The sequence below is a fragment of the Theropithecus gelada genome, chromosome 19 (assembly GCF_003255815.1).
Source record: "Theropithecus gelada isolate Dixy chromosome 19, Tgel_1.0, whole genome shotgun sequence".
Lineage (NCBI taxonomy): Eukaryota > Metazoa > Chordata > Mammalia > Primates > Cercopithecidae > Theropithecus > Theropithecus gelada.
In genome coordinates this window covers 23,170,429-23,190,599 of record NC_037687.1, presented here as the reverse complement: position 1 = coordinate 23,190,599, position 20,171 = coordinate 23,170,429, and the positions used below count along the sequence as shown (strand labels likewise).

General features: G+C 52.4%; 1 protein-coding gene across 1 annotated transcript; it reads left to right on the top strand.

The window, feature by feature from the left end:
- The first annotated feature begins 5,498 nt into the window (after positions 1-5,498).
- Positions 5,499-17,744, top strand: MYPOP (Myb related transcription factor, partner of profilin). Its single transcript, XM_025367852.1, has 3 exons — positions 5,499-5,514; positions 6,256-6,806; positions 16,451-17,744. Exons 2-3 carry the CDS (start codon positions 6,308-6,310, stop codon positions 17,143-17,145), a joined length of 1,194 nt encoding a protein of 397 aa, XP_025223637.1. The 5' UTR covers positions 5,499-5,514; positions 6,256-6,307; the 3' UTR covers positions 17,146-17,744.
- Positions 17,745-20,171: the final 2,427 nt, after the last annotated feature.

Below are 20,171 nucleotides of genomic sequence, written 5' to 3'. Positions count from 1 at the left end.
AGATCACATTATTAACAAAAGTCTTTATTTGTAATTTGTACTGAGAATGTTGAGAGATCACTTTTAGGTTTATCATTCAGTTTCTCCATTTCTCTACCCTCCCACAAAAAGTCTTGCTCTGTCACCCAGGCTGGAATGCAGTGGAGTGGTCATAGTTTACAGCAGCCTCGAACTCCTGGCCTCAAGCAATCCTCCCTGCGAGGCCTCACAAAGTGCTGGGATTACAGGCATGAGCCACTGTGCCTGATCCAGATTCTCTCTTAATGTGTCTCTCCATCTGTCGTTTTTGCCTTCTTCCTCTGCCCTCCTTCCTTTCTCCTTTCTCCCTCCCCACGTTCCTTCCTTCCTTCCCTCCCTCTTATCCAGTCCAAAACAGAAATCTCACACTCATTAGTAAATCCTCTTGGCTCTAGCCTCAACATCCATCCCAAATCTGGCCATCTCTTCTCCAGTGCACTACCCTCCAATGCCCCACCACCTCTCACCCAGAGTACTGCAGTCACCTCCTCAATGATCTTCCTCCTTCTACTCTCAACCCCTTAGGTTCTATTTTCAGGCTGGGCACAGTGGCTCATTTCTGTAATCCCAGCGCTTTGGGAGGCCGAGGCAGGTGGATCACTTGAGGCCAGGAGTTCGAGACCAGCCTGGCCAACATGGCAAAACCCCATCTCTACTAAAAATACAAAAATTAGCAGGGCATGGTGGCGCACATCTGTGATCCCAGCTACCCGGGAAGCTGAGGCACAAAAATCACTTGAGCCTGGGAGGCAGAGTTTGCAGTGAGCCAAGAAGGCACCACTGCACTCCATCCTGAGCAACAGAGGGAGACTGTCTCAAAAAAAAAAAAAAAAGGGTATATTTTCTTTTCTTTTCTTTTCTTTTCTTTTTGTTTTTGAGATGGAGTCTCGCTCAGTCGCCCAGGCTGGCGTGCAGTAGCATGATCTTGGCTCACTGCAACCTCCACCTCCCAAGTTTAAGCGAGTCTCCTGCCTCAGGCTCCCGAGTAGCTGGGATTACAGGTGCCTGCTATCACGCCTGGCTAATTTTCATATTTTTAGTAGAAACGAGGTTTGCCGTGTTGACCAGGCTGGTCTCAAACTTCTGACCTCAAGTGATCCATCTGTCTCGGCCTCGCAAAGTGTTGGGATTACAGGCATGAGCCACTGCGCCCGGCCAAGAGTATATTTTTAAAACCCAACAAAAGTGATCCCATTAAAACACAAGCCAGCTCACCTCCCTCCTCTGCTCCGAGCCCTCCTGTGGTCACTGTCTTACTCTGACTAAAATCCAAAATCCTCATCTCGGCCCACAAGGCCCCACACAATCTGCCTCTCACCCAAGTCTGGCTCTTTTCCCACCCTCTCCCGTTTGCTCAATCTTCTCAAGCCACTTTGTCCTCTAAGCTGTTCCCCGAACACTTCTGGAACATTCTGGCCTCGGGGCCTTTGCATTCACCCTTCTGGCTCCTTGGACAGCTCTTGGCCCAGATACCTACCTACATAGCCTACTCTGCCAGTTCCTGCAAGCCTTTGCTCAAAGGTCACCTTCTCCCCGAGGCCTTCCCACCCACATATTCCTGATCCCTCCAACCCATCTCTACTTTTCTTTCCTCCTTAGCACTTATCATCATCTAACGTGCCGCGCAGCTGAGTAGTTTATGTCTCTGGTTGCAATGGTCAGTTTCACGTGTCAGCTTGTCTAGACCGCTGTCCCGTCATTCAGTCAAATATGAATCTAGCTGCTGCTGTGAAGATATCTCGTAGATGTGATTAAAGCCTATAATTAGTTTACCTTAAGGAAGGAAATCTATCCTCGATAATCTGAGGGGGTCGGGTGCGGTGGCTCACGCCTGTAATCCCAGCACTTTGGGAGGCCAAGGCAGGTGGATCCCCTGAAGTCAGGAGTTCAAGACAGACTGGCCAACATAGTGAAACCCTGTCTCCACTAAAAATACAAAAATTAGCCAGGCATGGTAGTACGCACCTGTAGTCCCAGCTACTTGGAAGGCTGAGGCAGGAGAGTTGCTTGAACCTGGGAGGCGGAGGTTGCAGTGAGCCGAGATCGCACCACCACACTCCAGCCTGGGAGACAGAATGAGACTCTGTCTCACCTAATAATAATAGGCCAGCACGGTGGCTCACGCCTGTAATCCCAACACTTTGGGAGGCCGAGGCAGGCGAATCACCTGAGGTCAGGAGTTCAAGACCAGCCTGGCCAACATAGTGAAACCCCATCTCTACTAAAAATACAAAAAATTAGCTGGGGGTGGTGGTGGGTGCCTGTAATCACAGCTACTCGGGAGGCTGAGGCAGGATAATTGCTTGAACCGGGGCATCAGAGGTTGGCAGTGAGCCAAAATGATGCCACTGCACTCCAGCCTGGGTGACAGAGCAAGACTCCATCTCTATAAATAATAATAATAATCAGGCCGGGCGCGGTGGCTCACGTCTGTAATCCCAGCACTTTGGGAGGCCGAGGCGGGTGGATCACAAGGTCAGGAGATCGAGACCACGGTGAAACCCTGTCTCTACTAAAAATACAAAAAAAAAAAAATTAGCCGGGCGCGGTGGCGGGCGCCTGTAGTCCCAGCTACTCGGGAGGCTGAGGCAGGAGAATGGCGGGAACCCGGGAGGCGGAGCTTGCAGTGAGCCGAGATCGCGCCACTGCACTCCAGCCTGGGCGACAGAGCGAGACTCTGCCTCAAAAAATAAAAATAAAAAAAAATAATAATAATAATCATCATCATCATCATCATCATCTGAGTGGACCTGCTACAATAAGTCAAAAGGTTTTCAGAGCAGAGCCGAAGCTTCCCTGAGGAAATTCCACCTGTAGAGAGCGGCTTCAGTTCACGCCCAAAGCTCCAGCCTGCACTTCCCACGGGTGCCCTTTGTATGGATTTTGAAGGTGCTTAGCCAGCCCTACAATCCTGTAAGCCAATTCCTTGCAACAAATTGCTTCATACATACCCCCTACTGGCTGCGTTCCTCTGTGTTATACCTGATTGATGAAGTGATCTACTTCCTGTCCATCCCTCATCCCCCGCTAGAAAGGAAATTCTGAGAGTGGAAATCAGTATTTTGTTCACTGCTGTACCCCAGGTGCCTAAGGCGGCACTTTTTTTTCTTTTTCTTTTCCTTTATTTGAGATGGAGTTTCGCTCTTGTTGCCCGGCTGGAGTGCAGTGGCACGATCTCAGCTCACTGCAACCTCTGCTCTGGTTCAAGCGATTCTCCTGCCTCCACCTCCCGAGTAGCTAGGATTACAGGCGCCCACCCCCACGCCCGGCTAATTTTTTGTATTTTTAGTAGAGACGGGGTTTCACCGTGTTAGCCAGGATGGTCTCAATCTCCTGACCTCATGATCCACCCACCTCAGCCTCCCAAAGTGCTGGGATTACAGGAGTGAGACACCGCTCCCTGCCTTGTTTTTATTTTTTTGAGACGGAGTCTCTCTCACTCTGTCGCCCAGGCTGGAGTGCAGTGGTGCGATCTTGGTTCACTGCAATTTGTGCCTCCTGGGCTCAAGAGATTCTCCTGCCTCAGCCTCCCGAGTAACTAGGATTACAGGCACACGCCACCACACCCAGCTAATTTTTTTTTTTTTTTTTAATTTTTAGTAGAGACAGGGTTTCACCATGTTGACCAGGCTGGTCTCGAACTCCTGACTTCAGATGATCCACCCATCTCGGCCTCCCAAAGTGCTGGGATTACAGGTGTGAGCCACTGCACCCAGCCTTACATTCACCATATCTTACCTGATCCCACACCCCCAAGTGGGACCTGGGCCAGAGACTTGGGTTTCACCTAGATATCTTCCTTTCCCTCCCTAGCCCGACACTCACCATGCTTTCCATATATTCTCTCAAACGTCTCTCCATGTCCCCCCTTGACACTGTCCCTGTCTTAATCTAGTCCCCCCGCCCCATTCCTAATCCTTTTCTTACCCCTGCTCATGACTTTTTTTGACTCTGCCCAGTAGTCTTGCTCCCTTCCACCCACCCTCCACACAATAGGCAGAGGGGCCTTTTATTTTTCTCTCTCCCTTCTTTTGAGACAGGGTCTCACTCTGTTACCCAAGCTGGAGAGCAGTGGCCTGAGCATAGCTCACTGTGGCCTCCAGCTCCTGGGCTCAAGCAATCCTCCCGCCTCAGCCTCCCAAGTAACTGGGACCACAGGCATGTATTTTTTTGTTTTTTTTGAGACGGAGTCTCACTCTGTCACCCAGGTGGAGTGCAGTGGTGCAATCTCAGCTCACTGCAACCTCCACCTCCGGGGTTTAAGCGATTCCCGTGCCTCAGCCTCCCGAGTAGCTGGGATTACAGGCATGCACCACCATACCCGGCTAATTTTTGTATTTTCAGTAGAGACAGGGTTTCACTATGTTGGCCAGGCTTGTCTCGAATCTCTGACCTCAGGTGATCCGCCCGCCTCTGCCTCCCAAAGTGCTGGGATTACAGGCGTGAGATCCACCGCGCCCGGCCCAGGCTACGGATTTTAGCTTTTATGTTCATTGTACCAGGAACTGTATAAGTGCTCATTTATATTTATTGAGTCGATGAATGAAGCACCGCTTGTCGCATGACCTTGAGGACTCCTGCAGGATGCTAACGAACACATTTCTCAGCCGGACTGAGCTTCATCATCCTGCCATTCGGCTCACCTCACCTGCGTTCTGGCTTCTTTCCTATCTCCGTGCACTTGCTTAAAGTCATGCCGGCGTCAGGATTTCCCTCCCTACCAGCCAAGAAGCTATTCCCTCTTATCTTCCCCGCTCCACGAGGTAAAGGTGCGGACAGAGGGGCCCCCAAGGCGTGATTGGAAGGCTTGTGGGTTGCTATGGTTACCGCATCCGCCCGGGGCGGGACAGCCTCAGGACGCCCCGCCTCTAGGGGGTGCGAGGTGGGAAGCTCTGGAGCTGCCCAGCACAGGGGCGGGCAAGCCTGGAGGCAAAGCGGTTTCCTCACGCTTCCACTCCACCCACGCAGTTGTCAAGAAGACAAAACGCTTCCCTTCAGCGCTGCCTCCCTCCCCTTTCTCCTAGAGAAAGGGACAGTTGCGTAGTTAGAGAGCAGGGTGGGCTGGAAGACTGTCCGAAAGGATGAGTACTGGCGCGCTCCCAGTGTCTCTGCCACCAAGGCTCACTACGCCTGCGCCGAGACCCAGTCCCGGGTACGACCCGGGACACGCGCATGCGCGCGACGGAGTTTTTGCGCGTGCGCCGTTGTGGCCCCAGGGGGCTAGGGTACACGCGCGGCGCTAATCTTACGGCTGCGCAGTTGCGGCCCGCTGGTGGGGCTCGGCGGAGCGCAGTTCTGCGCCTGCGCTGTGCTGGGGGAGGTGGGAATGAAACCCAGGCGGTAAGGGCGTTGTGGCCGACTGGCCCTGGGCGCGCTTGCGCCTTGGCATGCGGGGCGGCCGGAGGCGGGGCCCAAAGAGGGGAGGGAGGGAGGCGGGGGGTGGGAACAGGCCGCAGAAGCCCGAGCCCTGACCCACCGGCGGCTGCGGCGGCGCCGGTGAGTGACCCGTGGCCCGACTCGGTCCGCACCCTCCGCGACCCTCGCTCTCCCTGCCGTCCCCCGTAGCCTCCGCTGTCTCCTTGTGATACGGGACCTCCGTTATCTCTAGAGCTCCCCTTAATTTCTAGCAATCCCCAGAGCCTCCACAACCCCCGCAGACCCTGATCCCTAATATTTGATCGTTCCAGCTCTTCCAGTGATACAGGAGCTCCCACCTCACCATTATTCCTGGACATCCTCTAAGGGCCCTTCTCATATCAGTCTTACAGACGGCCCGGTTGCCCCCTGGAGCTCCTAGAGCGCCTCCTCTGCTCCAGATTCCCCCCTTCTTGCTGCCTCGCCCCTTACGCATCTCCTTATCTTCATGCATCTAAGACCCCCCAAGGCACCCCCATCCTCCCTCCATTTCCTATCCTCCCATGCCCCCATTATCTAACTCCTGCAGACACCTCCTCTCCTCGCACTTTTCCTCCTTTCCCTCCATCCCTCCGACCCTCCCCCAATTTCTATCAACTCTTCAGCGTGGCACTTCGCCCCGCGCGAAGTCCGAGCCGAGCACTCGGCCGGTGTCAGCTATTCTTAGGCGCTTCCGACTGCGCCGGGTGCCCGTCGCCCCCGCCCGCCCCCCGCCCCCACTCCTGCCCCGGGGACTAAGAAGTTCGCGGCCTGGCGGTCCGGGCGGGGCGGCGGCGGGGGGACGCCGAGCCCCAGCCAGCCCCGTGCGTCCTTTGCCCGCAGCGCCGGCGCCCCCCATGCGCCAGACGGCAGGACGGCGGCGTCGGGGGGCGCCATGGCCTCGGCGGCGGCGGGCGAAGCGGAGGAAACCACCCGGTTGCGCAAGCCGCGCTTCTCGTTCGAAGAGAACCAGATTCTGATCCGTGAGGTGCGCGCCCACTACCCGCAGCTCTACGGCGCGCAGAGCCGTCGGGTGAGCGTGGCCGAGCGGCGGCGCGTGTGGGACGGCATCGCCGCCAAGATCAACGGTATCACCAGCTGGAAGCGCACGGGCCAGGAGGTGCAGAAGCGCTGGAACGACTTCAAGCGCCGCACCAAGGAGAAGCTCGCTCGCGTGCCGCACTCCACGCAGGGCGCCGGGCCCGCCGCGGAGGACGCCTTCTCCGCGGAAGAGGAGACAATTTTTGCTATCCTGGGGCCAGGTGTGGCGGGGCCAGGGGCAGGTGCTGGGGCGGAGGAGCCCCCTGCAGCCCCCTCTTCACAGCCGCCGCCCCCAAGCGCCTGCCCCCAGCGCTACGTGTTGTCGGAAGACCGCCGGGAGGACCGACGTGCAGGTGAGTGTCTTCGGCATCGCTTAGCGAGAGCGAGCAAACACAGAGTCGGCTGTGTGTCTGCGCTGTTCCAGCCTTGCTGCAGCCCTGTGAGGTGGATGCTGTCCTTTTCCCCATTTTATAGCTAGGAAAACTGAAGCTCAGAAAAATGAAATTACTTGCCCCAGGTCCCTTAGCTAGTAACTGTCAAGAGTCAGGAATGGAACCAGACCCAGGAGGCCTGACTCAGGTCCACACCTGGGCTCATCAGCGCAGGCAGGATTTCATTAAATGCAGTGTAGAGTAGTGACTCTGGAGGCAGGCTGCCTGGGCTCCTATCACAACTTTGCCACTCAACTGTGTCATCTGAGTAAGTTACTGTACTTCAGTTGCTGCATCTGTAAAATGGAGATAAAAATAGTCTGCACCTCAAAGCGTTTCTGTGAAGATTAAATGAGCTAATATGGGTAAGTTGCTTAGTTCAGCACCTCCTGAACTCTGTTAGTTCTTGATAGAATCCTCAATGCGGTGAGATGCATACTATTTCACTATTTCGTAAATATAAGACTCAGACATGTTTGGTAATTTTCCCAAGGTCATGCCTGGGATAGAGGTGTGGAGAGCTGACTACAGAGACTTCCTGCTTAGCCTTGATTCTGGATTATTTCTTCTACAGCCGTTCCCTGAGCACCTGCCCCGTGCTCGATGAGGTTGGGGACACATGGATGACTGAGCCAGTCTAGTAGAGGGGTGGGCAAGACAGTGATGACTTGAAGGGTCAGGGCTGGGGTAGGGGATCCTAGGGACTGTGGGAGCCCAGAGAGAGTTTCTGATTTTGGTGGGTGAGGTGGGGGGTTGTCCAGGAGGGCTTCCTGGAGGAGGGGACATCAGAGCTGAGATGCAAAGAGTAAGAATGAAGAAGTGGGAAAGTATTTTTGGTAGAGGGAACAGTATGTGCAATGGCTTGGAAGGAAGAAATCTTGGCCAGTTTGGGAAACTAAAAGAACTTGGGCAGAGGTTTTACAGTGGAAAGGTTGAAGAAAAGTAACATTTTGAGATGAGTTCAGAGAGGTCAGCAAAGGCCAGGCCATACTGGGCCTTTAGGCCAAGGTGAGGAGTTTGGATTTTATCCTGACTGCTATGAGGAGCCACTGAAGAGTTTGGAGAAGGGGAGGAACATGGGCATGATCAAACAGGACAGTTCAAGATTATGTGATTCAGAGAGGTTCATTCATTCACCAACCCAAAGTCACACAGCAAGTAAGCGACAGAGTCAGGACTCAATCATAAGTGTGTATCCAACTCCCAGTCCATGGCATTTAACCACTGAGCAAGATTGCCCAGCAATAACAAGAGTTAATATTGACCACAAGTTAGTGAGTGTGCCAGAATTAGATTATACATGGCTTGGAAGTTAAGGTTAGGAATTTGGACTTACTATTTTTTTTCTGTTTTGTTTTTTGTTTTGAGACGGAGTCTTGCTCTGTTGCCCAGGCTGGAGTGCAGGGGCAAAATCTTGGCTTGCTGCAACCTCCGCCTCCCCAGGTTTAAGTGATTCTCCTGCCTCAGCCTCCTGAGTAACTGGGATTGCAGGCACCCGCCACCATGCCCAAGTAAATTTTTGTATTTTTAGTAGAGATGGGATTTCACTATGTTGACCAGACTGGTCTTGAACTCCTGACCTCAGGTGATCCACCCACCTCGGCCTCCCAAAGTGCTGAGATTACAGGCCTGAGTCACCATGCCCGGCCTGGACTTGCTCTTGAGGGCATTCAGGAGGCATGAAAGTCTCTTAAGTAAGAAGGTGACACAATCACATGGGACCCTTGTTCTCAAACCTTGAATCAAACCTCAGTGTTTCCATCTGTGAGATGGCCCCATAGGACAAGAGCAGAGATGGTCAACTTATTTTTTCAGAAGCTTGTTACCGCTTCATTCACTCATTTAATGTATTGAGAACCTCATCCAAGGCAGACACTGTGGTAGGTGCAGGGAATACTGTAGAGAACAAGACAAAATTCCCTTCCCTTATGGAGCTGACATTATTATTATTATTTATTTATTTATTTGAGACTGAGTTTTGCTCTTGTTGCCCAGGCTGGAGTGAAATGGCGCAATCTCGGCTCACCGCAACCTCTACCTCCCAGGTTCAAGCAATTCTCCTGCCTCAGCCTCCCGAGTAGCTGGGATTACAGGCATGTGCCACCATGCCTGACTAATTTTGTATTTTTATTAGAAACGGGGTTTCTGCATGTTGCTCAGGCTGGTCTTGAACTGCTGACCTCAGGTGATCCGCCTGCCTCAGCCACCCAAAGTGCTGGGATTACAGGCAGGAGCCACCACACCCGGCCTGGAGCTGACATTCTATGTAGTTGGAGGAAACAGACCACAAAGAAGTAACCCCCAAAACAGACGGTATACCAGGAGGTGGTGAGAACTAAGAGGATAAATAAGGCATATTCAGAGGATGGTGAGTCATGGAAGGGGGCTATACAGACAGGGTAGTCAAGGAGGGCTTCTCTGAGGAGGTGAAATTCAAGTAGAGATGGGAATACAGTAAGCCTGACAGACAGCTGGGAGAAGGGCACTCCTGCTAGAGGAAACGGCACATGCAAAGGCTCTGAGGCAGGAACACGCGTACAGCATCCTCGATTAGAACCTTACACAGGCCTGGCCAGGCGTGGTGGCTCACGCCTGTAATCCCAGCTCTTTGGGAGGTCGAGGCAGGTGGATCACCTGAAGCCACATATCAGCTCAAGACCAGTTTGACTGACATGGAGAAACCCCGTCTCTACTAAAAATAGAAAATTAGCCAGGCGTGGTGGTGCATGCCTATAGTCCCAGCTACTCAGGAAAAGCTGAGGCAGGAGAATCACTTGAACTGGGAGGCGGAGGTTGCAGTGAGCCGTGATCGCACCATTGCACTCCAGCCTGGGCAACAAGAGCGAAACTCCGTCTCAAAAAAAAAAAGAACTTTACACAGGCCTGGCATGGTGGTTCACGCCTATAATCCCAGCACTCTGTGTAGTCCCAGCTCACACACTCATTTAAAAGTAGGGAAAATGAGGGCCAGGTGCAGTGGCTCATGCCTGTAATCACAGCACTTGGGGAGGCCAAGGCAGGCAGATCACCTGAGGTTAGGAGTTCGAGACCAGCCTGGCCAACATGGTGAAACCCCGTCTCTACTTTATAAAAAATACAAAAATTAGCCGGACGTGGTGGTGTGCGCCTGTAATCCCAGCTACTCAGGAGGCTGAGGCTAGAGAACCACTTGAACCTGGGAGGTGGAGGTTGCAGTGAGTTGAGATTGTGCCACTGCACTCCAGCCTGGGAGACAGAACAAGACTCCATCTCAAAAAAAAAAAAAGGGAAACTGAGAGCCAAAGTTTGCAAATAAATATGATTTTAACTCTTAAACAGTGAAGCTAGGCACAGAGGCATGCCTGTAATCTCAGCACTTTGGGAGGCTGAGGCGGGAGGATTGCTTGATCCCAGGAGGGCAAGACCAGCCTGGGCAACAAAGTGAGACCCCATCTCTACAAAATAATCCAAAAATTAGCCAGGCATGGTGGCACGGCACCTTGGTCCCAGCTACACATGAGGTTGAGGCATGAGGATCCCTTGAACCTGGGAGGCGGAGGTTGCAGTGAGCCATGATCACACCACTGCACTCCAACCTGGGCAACACAGCAAGACCCTTCCTCAAAACAACCAAAAACAAACTCTTGCAGGGGCACTTCTGTGACTCCTGTGAGCCTTGTGGGCATGAAGGCTACTTTCTGTTCCTTTATACTTCGTAGACTGGAAAAGCCACATTTCTGTGTGGCTGCAATTCCCACGTTCCTCGTAAGGAAGACTTACCATCCACACCCATACCCCAGGCCCACAGCCCTTGCCCAAGGAGTGGTTAAGAGCATGAACTCTGGCCTGGTGTGGTGGCTTACACCTGTAATCCCAGCACTCTGGGGGGGGCCGAGGTAGGCAGATCCCTTGAGGCCGGGAGTTTGAGACCAGCCTGGCCAATGCAGTGAAACCTCATCTTTACTAAAAATAAAAAAACTAGCTAGGCATGATGGCACATGCCTATAATTCCAGCTCCTCGGGAGGCTGAGGCAGGACAATTGCTGGCACCTGGGAGGCAGAAGTTGCAGTAAGCTGAGATTACGCCACTGCACTCGAGCCTGGGTGATGGAGTCAGACTCCATCTCAAAAAAAAAAAAAAAAAGAGCATGGATTCTGGCCAAGAGTAGTGGCTCACACCTGTAATCTCGGACTTTAGGAGGCCAAGGAGGGAGCATCATTTGAGGCCAGGAGTTTGAGACCAGCCTGGGCAATACAGCGAGGTTCCCATCTCTATAAAACAAACAAAAGAACAGACTATGGAATCAACCTGGGTTCAAATCCCTTTTCTGCATATCACTCTATGACACCTCTCTCTCAGCCTCAAGTCACCTCATCTATAAAATGGGGCGATGATCATGGTAGTACCTACCCCAGAGAATGGCTGGGAGGACTCAGTGAAATAATATAAGTGGGGAGCTTAGCCCAGAGCTTAGCCTAGGTCCTGGCTGGAGCAGGTGTCCTGTCACTGTCAGCTCTGCTCATCTCTCTCCCAGCCTCCCTACCTCCTGCTAGTGGCTGGCCCAGGGGGCCTGGACCCCCAGCAGTCAGGGCAGGAAGTGGCTGGTTTGTTTGTTTTTGAGACAGGGTCTTGCTCTGTTGCCCAGGGCTGGAGTGCAATGGTGCGATCTTGGTTCACTGCAACCTCAGCCTCCAGGGTTCAAGCGATTCTCGTGCCTCAGCCTCCCGAGTGGCTGCAGGCGTGTACCACCAGGCCCAGCTAATTTTTGTATTTGAGTAGAGACGGGATTTCACCATGTTGGCCAAACTGGTCTCGAACTTCTGACCTCAGGTGATCCGCCTGCCTGGGCCTCCCAGCGTCCTGGGATTACAGGCTGAGCCACCGCGCCTGGCCTGGATGGCTGGTTTTTTGTTTTTGTTATTCTTTTTTTCTCTCTCTCTCTTTCTTTGGCTGGCTGTTTTTGAGAGAAGAGCAGGGTGATCTGATTTGGCCAAGGAGCGGGAGGCCAGCTTCCCCGAGGAAGGAACATCCAAAAAAACATCCGAGCTGATGCAAGAGGCAGTGTGAGCCTGGCCCAGGGAGCGGCATGTGGGAAGACAGACAGAAAGGAGGAGGTGGGGGCAAGCACTGAGGCCCCATAGCCGTGGGAAGAGGCTGGACTTTCTCCTGTGGGTGCTGGGAGCTCTGGGGCCTGGGACACAATCAGCACTGAGTCTCTGGAAGCCCCAGTTCTTTTCTCATTAAAGAAAAAATATTGTGCTGGACATTGTTCTAGGCGCCGGGTAAACAGAAGGGAGCAATACAAAGCCCTGCCTGATGGAGCTGACATCAGGAGGAGGAGACAGACAGCAGACACAGAGCCATACCGTGCCAGGTGGAGATAAGTGCTGGGAGAGAAATCAGGTAGGGTTAGGGGAGAAAAAAGGAAGGGGACGGGGCCAGCCTGAGCAACATGGCAAAAACCTGTCTCTACAAAAATAAAACAAAACAAAAATTAGCCAAGCATGGTGGTACACACCTGTAGTCCCAGCTATAGCTACTCTGGAGGCTGAGGTGAGAGAATCGCTTGAGCCTAGGAGGCAGAGGTTGCAGTGAACTGAGATTGCACCACTGCACTCCAGCCTGGGCGACAGAATGAGACTCCATCTCAAAAAAAAAAAAAAAAAGTAGGCGTGATGTATGTGAGGATCAGCAAGGAGGCCAACGTGGCTAAAGCCAGGTAACCCAAGAGGGCAGGATGGGAGCCGAGGTCGGGGAGGCAATGGGGGCAGATCGTGCGGGGCCCTAGAGGCTTCAAGGACTTTGCCTTTACCCTGAGTGAGGTGGGAGCCACAGGACGGTTTGAGCATAGAAACAATATCCAACTTGTATTTTTTTAAACAATTATATTGCGATATACAGCCGTGCGCGGTGGCTCATGCCTGTAATCCCAGCACTTTGGGAGGCCGAGGCGGGCAGATCACGAGGTCAAGAGATCGAGACCACCTGGCCAACATGGTGAAACCCCGTCTCTACTAAAAATACAAAAATTAGCTGGGCATGGTGGTGCGCGCCTGTAGTTCCAGCTACTCAGGAGGCTGAGGGTGGAGAATGACTCCGACCCGGGAGGCAGAGGTTGCAGTGAGCCGAGATCTCGCCACTGTACTCCAGCCTGGGCAGCTGAGTGAGACTCCATCTCAAAAAAAAAAAAAAAAAGAAAAGAAAAGAAACAAAAAAAGATATACATATATATGGCGATATAATTTCCATACTATACAGTCAACGCAGTGTACAATTTGCTTGAGCCCAAGAGTTTGAGACCAGCCTGAGGAACACAGTGAGACCTCATCTCTACAAAAAAATAAAATTAACCTGGTGTGGAGTCGCACATCTGTGGTCCCAGCAGCTCAGGAGGCTGAGATGGGAGGATCACTTAAGCTGAGGAGACTTAAGGCTGCAGTGAGCTGAGATCTCACCCCTACATTCCAGCCTGAATGACAGAGCGAGACTCCGTCTCAAAAAAATAAAAATCAAGGCCGAGTACGGGAGCTCACGCCTATAATCCCAGCACTTTGGGAGGCCGAGGTGGGTGGATCACGAGGTCGGGAGACTGAGACCATCCTGGCTAACACGGTGAAACCCTGTCTCTACTAAAAATACAAAAAAATTAGCCAGGTGAGGTGGCGGGCGCCTGTAGTCCCAGCTACTCGGGAGACTGAGGCAGGAGAATGGTGTGAACCCGGGAGACGGAGCTTGCAGTGAGCCAAGATCGCACCACTGCACCCCAGCCTGGGCGACAGAGGGAGACTCCGTCTCAAAGAATAAAAAAATAAAATTAAAAATAAAGTGTACAGGGCCAGGTGCAGTGGCTCACACCTGTAATCCCAACACTTTGGGAGGCCGAGGCGGGCAGATCACGAGGTCAGGAGATCAAGACCATCCTGGCTAACATGGTGAAACACCGTCTCTACTAAAAATACAAAAAATTAGCCGGGCGTGGTGGCGGGCACCTGTAGTCCCAGCTATTCGGGAGGCTGAGGCAGGAGAATGGCATGAACCCAGGAGACGGAGCTTGCAGTGAGCTGAGATCGTGCCACTGCACTCCAGCCTGGGCGACAGAGCAAGACTCCATTTCAAAAAAAAAAAATAAAGTGTACAATTCAATGGCTTGTAGTATATTCAGAGTTGTGCAACCATCGCCACGATCAATTTTAGAACATTTTCATCACTCCATAAAGAAACCCTGCACTTCTTAGCCATCTCCAATCTCCCATCTTCCCCATCTTCCCCCAGCTCCTGGCAGCCACTCATCTACTTTCTGTTTCTATAGATTTGCATTTTGGTTTTGTTGTTGTTGTTGTTGTTGTTTTTTGAGACGGAGTTTCGCTCTTGTTGCCCAGGCTGGAGTGCAATGAAGCAATCTCAGCTCACCGCAACTTCTGCCTCTCGGGTTCAAGCACTACTCCTGCCTCAGCCTCCTGAGTAGCTGGGATTACAGGCATGCGCCACCATGCCCAGCTAACTTTGTATTTTTAGTAGAGACAGGATTTCTCCATGTTGGTCAGGCTGGTCTCAAACTCCCGACCTCAGGTGATCTGCCCACCTCGGCTTCCCAAAGTGCTGGGATTACAGGCATGAGCCACCGCACCTGGCCTATTTTTTATTTTTGAGACAGTCTTGCTCTGTTGCCCAGGCTGGAGTGCAGTAGCGTGATCTTGGCTCACTACAACCTCCACCTTCCAGGTTCAAGCAATTCTGCCTCAGCCTCCCCAGTAGCTGGGATTATAGGTATATGCCACCATGCCCGGCTAATTTTTTGTATTTTTAGTAGAGATGGGGTTTCACCATGTTGGCCAGGCTTGTCTTGAAGTCCTGACCTCAGGTGATCCACCCACTTTGGCCTCCCAAAGGGCTGGGATTACAGGCATGAGCCACCGCGTCCGGCCAAATTTGCCTATTTTGGACATTTCATATAAATGGCCCCTATGATCTGTGATTCTTTGTGAGTAGCTTGTTTCCTGTAGCCTAACTGACTTGTATTTTAGTTGGACCCCTCAGGGTGCTGGTGGAAAAAGATACTGTCAGGGACAGGGGTGGAAGCAGAGAGCCCTCAGGGAGGAGATGACCGCAGTGGTCCTGGTGGGAGATGCTGGTGGTTGGACCAGGGTGGGGACCACTGAGAAAGAAGTTGGATGTATTTAATTTGAAGGCAGAAGCTTCTGTATGCGGATGGTGTCTTAGTAAACAAAACAGTGAAGGTGTTTAACCTGAGCAGCTGGGAGGATGGACCTGCATCAGCTGAGATGGGGGTGGCTGAGGGAGGAGCAGGTTGGGGGAGGATCAGAAGCCCAGCTCTGAGCAAGTGAGTTTGAGGCGTTTTTAGACAATGAAGAGTGCACAGCTGGAGACAGGAGTCTGGAGCCCAGGCAGAGGTTCAGGCTGAGCCCAGGAAGCTGGGAGCCCCTGTATGCAAACTGTTCAAGCCCATGAGCTTGAATGAGACCCCAGGTGAGTACAGACTGAGGAAGCCTACCAGGCTGGAGGCTGAACTGGAAAATCCTGCTGTCCTGGTTGGAGAGAGTCTCAGGGAAATGTCCATTAGTGCCTAGCCACCCCAGCTCTCTCTCAGGCCCCTCTCTCACCTCCTTAGGATCCAGCAGTGTGATGCAGTATCCAGATAGTTCAGAGCCTCATCAAATGTTGGCCCTTAACCGGGCGCAGTGGCTCATGCCTGTAATCCCAGAACTTTGGGAGGCCGAGGCAGGTGGATTGCTTGAGGTCAGAAGTTTGAGACCAACCTGGCCAACATGGCAAAACCCCACCTCTACTAAAAATACAAAAATTTAGCCGGGCGGGGTGGCGCCTGCCTGTAGTCCCAGCTTCTTGGGAGGCTGAGGCAAGATAATCATTTGAAGTCGTAAGATGAAGATGGAAGTAAGCCGAGATCGCGCCACTGCACTCCAGTGTAGGCTACAAAGTGAGACTCTGTCTCAAAAAAAATTTAAAAACTAGAAAAACTGTTGGCTCTTACTGTCAGTGAGATGGGAGCTGCCTGGCCCAGCAAGGGACTTCCAGGACCTGCTTCCACTAAAGCGGGCACGAATGTCTCTCCTCTGGGTACAGAGACTGGCCTGCCATGGAGCTTCTCTGCCAAGGCGTGATCTGACGTAGGTTTTAAAAGGATCATTCTGGGGCCAGGCGCGGTAGCTCACACCTGTAATCCCAGCACTTTGGGAGGCCGAGGCGGGCGGATCACTTGAGGTCAGGAGTTTGAGACCAGACTGGTCAACATGGTGAAAACCCGTCTCTACTAAAAATACAAAAAGTAGCCGGGTGTGGTGGCGGGCACCTGAAATCTCAGCTACTCAGGAGACTGAGGCAGGATAATCGCTTGAACCCAGGAGTTGGAAGTTGCGGTGAGCCAAGATCATACTACTGCACTCCAGCCAGGGTGACAGAGCAAGACTATCTTGGGGCTGGGGGGCGGGAGGTAGGAAGGATAGTTCTGGGTTCGGGTAGCGGGGAGGTTAGGGAAGGAGAGGGGAAAGGGGAAATCAAGGCAGCATTGAGGGTCACTCACCCCTTGCCTGCATTTCTCTCTCTACAGATACATCAGCCCACAGCAAGGGGGGCTCCAGCAGCCCGGAGCCATGGGCCCGGCCCTCCTGCACTCCCCAGGAAGGGGGCTGCCCACGGCCCAAGGAGCGTGAGTCCCCACCCCCTTCCGCCCTGCAGCCGGTCCAGCTGCCTCGCCTGGCCTTGTCTCCACCACCCCCAGCCCCTCCACTGCCACCCCCACCGCCACTGGCCCAAGTGGCACCCCCTAGTCCCCCACCCCCTCCTCGGCCTCCGCCCACGCTCTCGGCCTCAGACCCCTCCCTGGACTTCCTGCGGGCCCAGCAGGAGACTGCCAACGCCATCCGGGAGCTGGCCGGCACCCTTCGACAGGGACTGGCCAAACTGAGCGAGGCCCTGAGCGCTCTGCTGCCCCTTCTGCCAGGAACCTCAGTTGACTCCCTGCCCCCACCTCTGCCCCCACCCCCACCCCCACCCCCACCCCCCAGGCCCGTCCTGCCCCCACCAGCCCCCAAGGTGGAGATCACCCCAGAGCCCGTGTCTGTGGTGGCTGCTGTGGTGGACGGGGCAGTGGTGGCAGCCAGGGGAGTGATCATTGCCCCAAGGAGCGAGGAGGGGGCACCCCGGCCACCCCCAGCCCCACTCCCTCCACACGACTCCCCGCCACACAAGCGGAGAAAAGGTTTCCCTACACGCAAAAGGCGCGGCCGATGGAAATCTCCGTGAAATCTACTATCTATGCTCCTGCCTGCACCCCCTCTCCCCAGCTTGGCGCAGTCGAGGGGGGCGATGCTCTCTGCCCATCCCAGCTGCACCCTAGCTCCCTGCTCCAGGGATGTGAGCACCCACTCCCTGTGCTAGTTAGTGCCTGATTCTCTGGGGGGGCCTCAGTAATGGGCCCCCCCAACCCCTTTCTCTGGTACAGTGCTGTCTGCCTGGCTGCCTCCCTTAACCCTGACTTCTAAGCCATCAATTTCATGTTATTTATTATTGCCCTATGTGGGGTGGGGAGGGAACCTCTCGGGTCTGCACATCTCCCCTTCCCTAACAGTTCCTGTTCTTGACTTGAAGAGAATTGACCCGTGGGGGACTCCCCACCTGCCCAACCCAGACTTTGGAGCGGGTGGGAGTTGTGAGACAAATCAAAATATGGATGACAAAGAGGATATAGCCGTGTATACCCCAGGGAGAGGAGGCATTGAGTTCTGATGGGAGAGGTATAAGTTGGGTTCTCTGCCTACCATTGCTGTCTCTGACTTCTGGAGCTCAACCCCCTCCTTTCTCCCAGTGGTGACAAGATATCAATAAACTTATTTTTAATACAATTACTTGAGGCTCTGTCTGAGACAGGCCTGGGGGACCAGCACCTACACCTGCCCCGCCCCCTCCACAGGTAGGTAATTGGGAGGCTAGTGGTTTTCCAGCTTTTTTTTTTTTTTTTTAAATTCTTAAAGCCATCAAGTCTTGTGTTTACATGAAATCTTCCTACTCATCCTTTAGATACCAGTCTAAATGTCACCTCCAGAAGAAAGTCCTAGATTCCTTCCCAAGGCTAACATGGGTTTGCCTCTTAGAGTCTCTCTCAGTGTCCTGTGGTTCTTTTTTTCTCTTTGCTTTTCTTATTTCTGGTTTTTCGTTTTGTTTTGTTTTGGGACAGGATCTCGCTCTGTTGCCCCGGCTGGAGTGCAGTGACACGATCACAGCTCACTGCAGCCTTGACCTCCCAGGCTCAAGCAATCCTCCTACCTCAGCCTCCCAAGTAGCTGGGACCACAGGCATGTGCCACCATACTCAGCTACTTGTTTTATTTTTCTAGAGATGGGGTTTTCCTATGTTGTCCAGGCAGATCTCAAACTCATGGGCTCTGGCAGTCCTCCCACCTCAGCCTCCCAAAGTGCTGGGATTACAAGCATGAGCCACCACACACAGCTGGGTTCTTTTTCATAGTGTCTTTAAATGAACACAGGCCTTTATGTATTTAAGGCACATTTGCCCCATAATGTCATGAAGACAGGAACTGGTTCTTTTACTCTGCTGCAGGGCCAGGTAACAAAATAGGTAATCACCACCACTCTGGACTCAGACGTGGCTCAAGTGCTGGTGCTGCCCTGGCCAACTGTGTAACCATTGACTTCCAGTGTCCTTACCTGTAGAATGGGCATAAAGATCTCAGAGTCTTTCTTCCTATAATTAGATTATACTTTTTTTTTTTTTTTTGAGATGGAGTCTCCCTCTGTTGCCCAGGCTGGAGTGCAATGGCGCAGTCTTGGCTCACTGCAACTTCTGCCTCCTGGGTTCAAGTGATTCTCCTGCCTCAGCTTCCCAAGTAGCTGGGACTACAGGCGCATGCCACTACACCTGGCTAATTTTTTTATTTTTACTTAGTTAGTTTTTTTTTTTTTTGAGATGGAGTCTTGCATCTGTCCCCCAGGCTGGAGTACAGTGGTGTGAACCCATCTCCTGGGTTCATGGAATTCTCCTGCCTCAGCCTCCTGAGTAGCTGGGATTACAGGTGTGCGCCACCACACCTGGCTAATTTTTGTATTTTTTAGTAGAGATGGGGTTTTACCATGTTGGCCAGGCTGGTCTCAAACCCCTGACCTCAAGTGATAGGCCTCCCAAAGTGCCGGGATTATAGGAGTGAGCCATTGCCACCGCCCGGCCTAATTTTTTAATTTTTAGTAGAGACAAGGTTTCACCACATTGGCCAGTCTGGTCTCAAACTTTTGACCTCAAGTGATCCACCCTCCTCGGCCTCCCAAAGTGCTGGGATTATAGGCATGAGCCACCATGCCTGGCCAGGAAAGCTTTTCTGGACACACACTCCCCACAGCAGTCATCACAAATTTTAGTTCATCATTTGAGTAAATTTAGTATCTGCCTCCATCACCAGGCTGGGGCTTCTCAGGGGCAAGGCTTAAGCCTGTCTCAGTCACTGCTATGTCCCCAGCATTGCCCACCACGGAAGAGGGGTTGAATATTTGAATAACTGTCCAGCTTAAAAACAACTTCCATTTATGGCACTTTTCTGCGCCAAGCACCAAGCTAAGCATTTATATGCATGTTTGCATTCAATCTGAAGGTACCCAAATAAAAACAGACTCGAGGGGGTCTCCATTTTTTCCAAGAAGTTTAGAGACTTGCCCAAGGCCACAGCTGGTCAGAGGCCAGTCCAGTCCACCTGAAGGCTGAATCTGGCCAGAAGTCTTAACTCCCTTTAGAGTTTCCTAAATAATAGCCGAAAGGCAATTTTAAGTGACATATGAATGTCTTCTTGAATTAGTCGATAGTTTTCACTGATTTTTTTTAAGGTAACCAGTAGATGAAACCCATGATTGTGAACGTATTACCTAGGATGAGGTAAAAATAGATAGATCTTTTTATTTCTATTTATTTTTTTGAGACAGGGTCTTGCTGTGTTGCCCAGGCTGGAGTGCAGTGACGCAATCATGGTTCACTGCAGCCTGTTACCTCCAGACTCAAGCAATCCTCTCACCTCAGCCTAATAAACTTTTTTTAAGGGAGAAAAGTGTTCAAATACAGGTAGTAGACAAAATTGTGAAACCATTTTGAAATTGTGAAGTCTGGGTAACAGAATCAGAGTTGCTGCGGTTCCAGTGGGACGGGAGAAGGGACAAGCAGCCCCTCACTAGACTGAAAACCAGGGCCAACTGGCACATCATTCAAGTATTTTTGAGCACCTAACATGGACCAGGCCTAGAGTAAGGGGCTGTTGTGGGTTAGAACCTGGA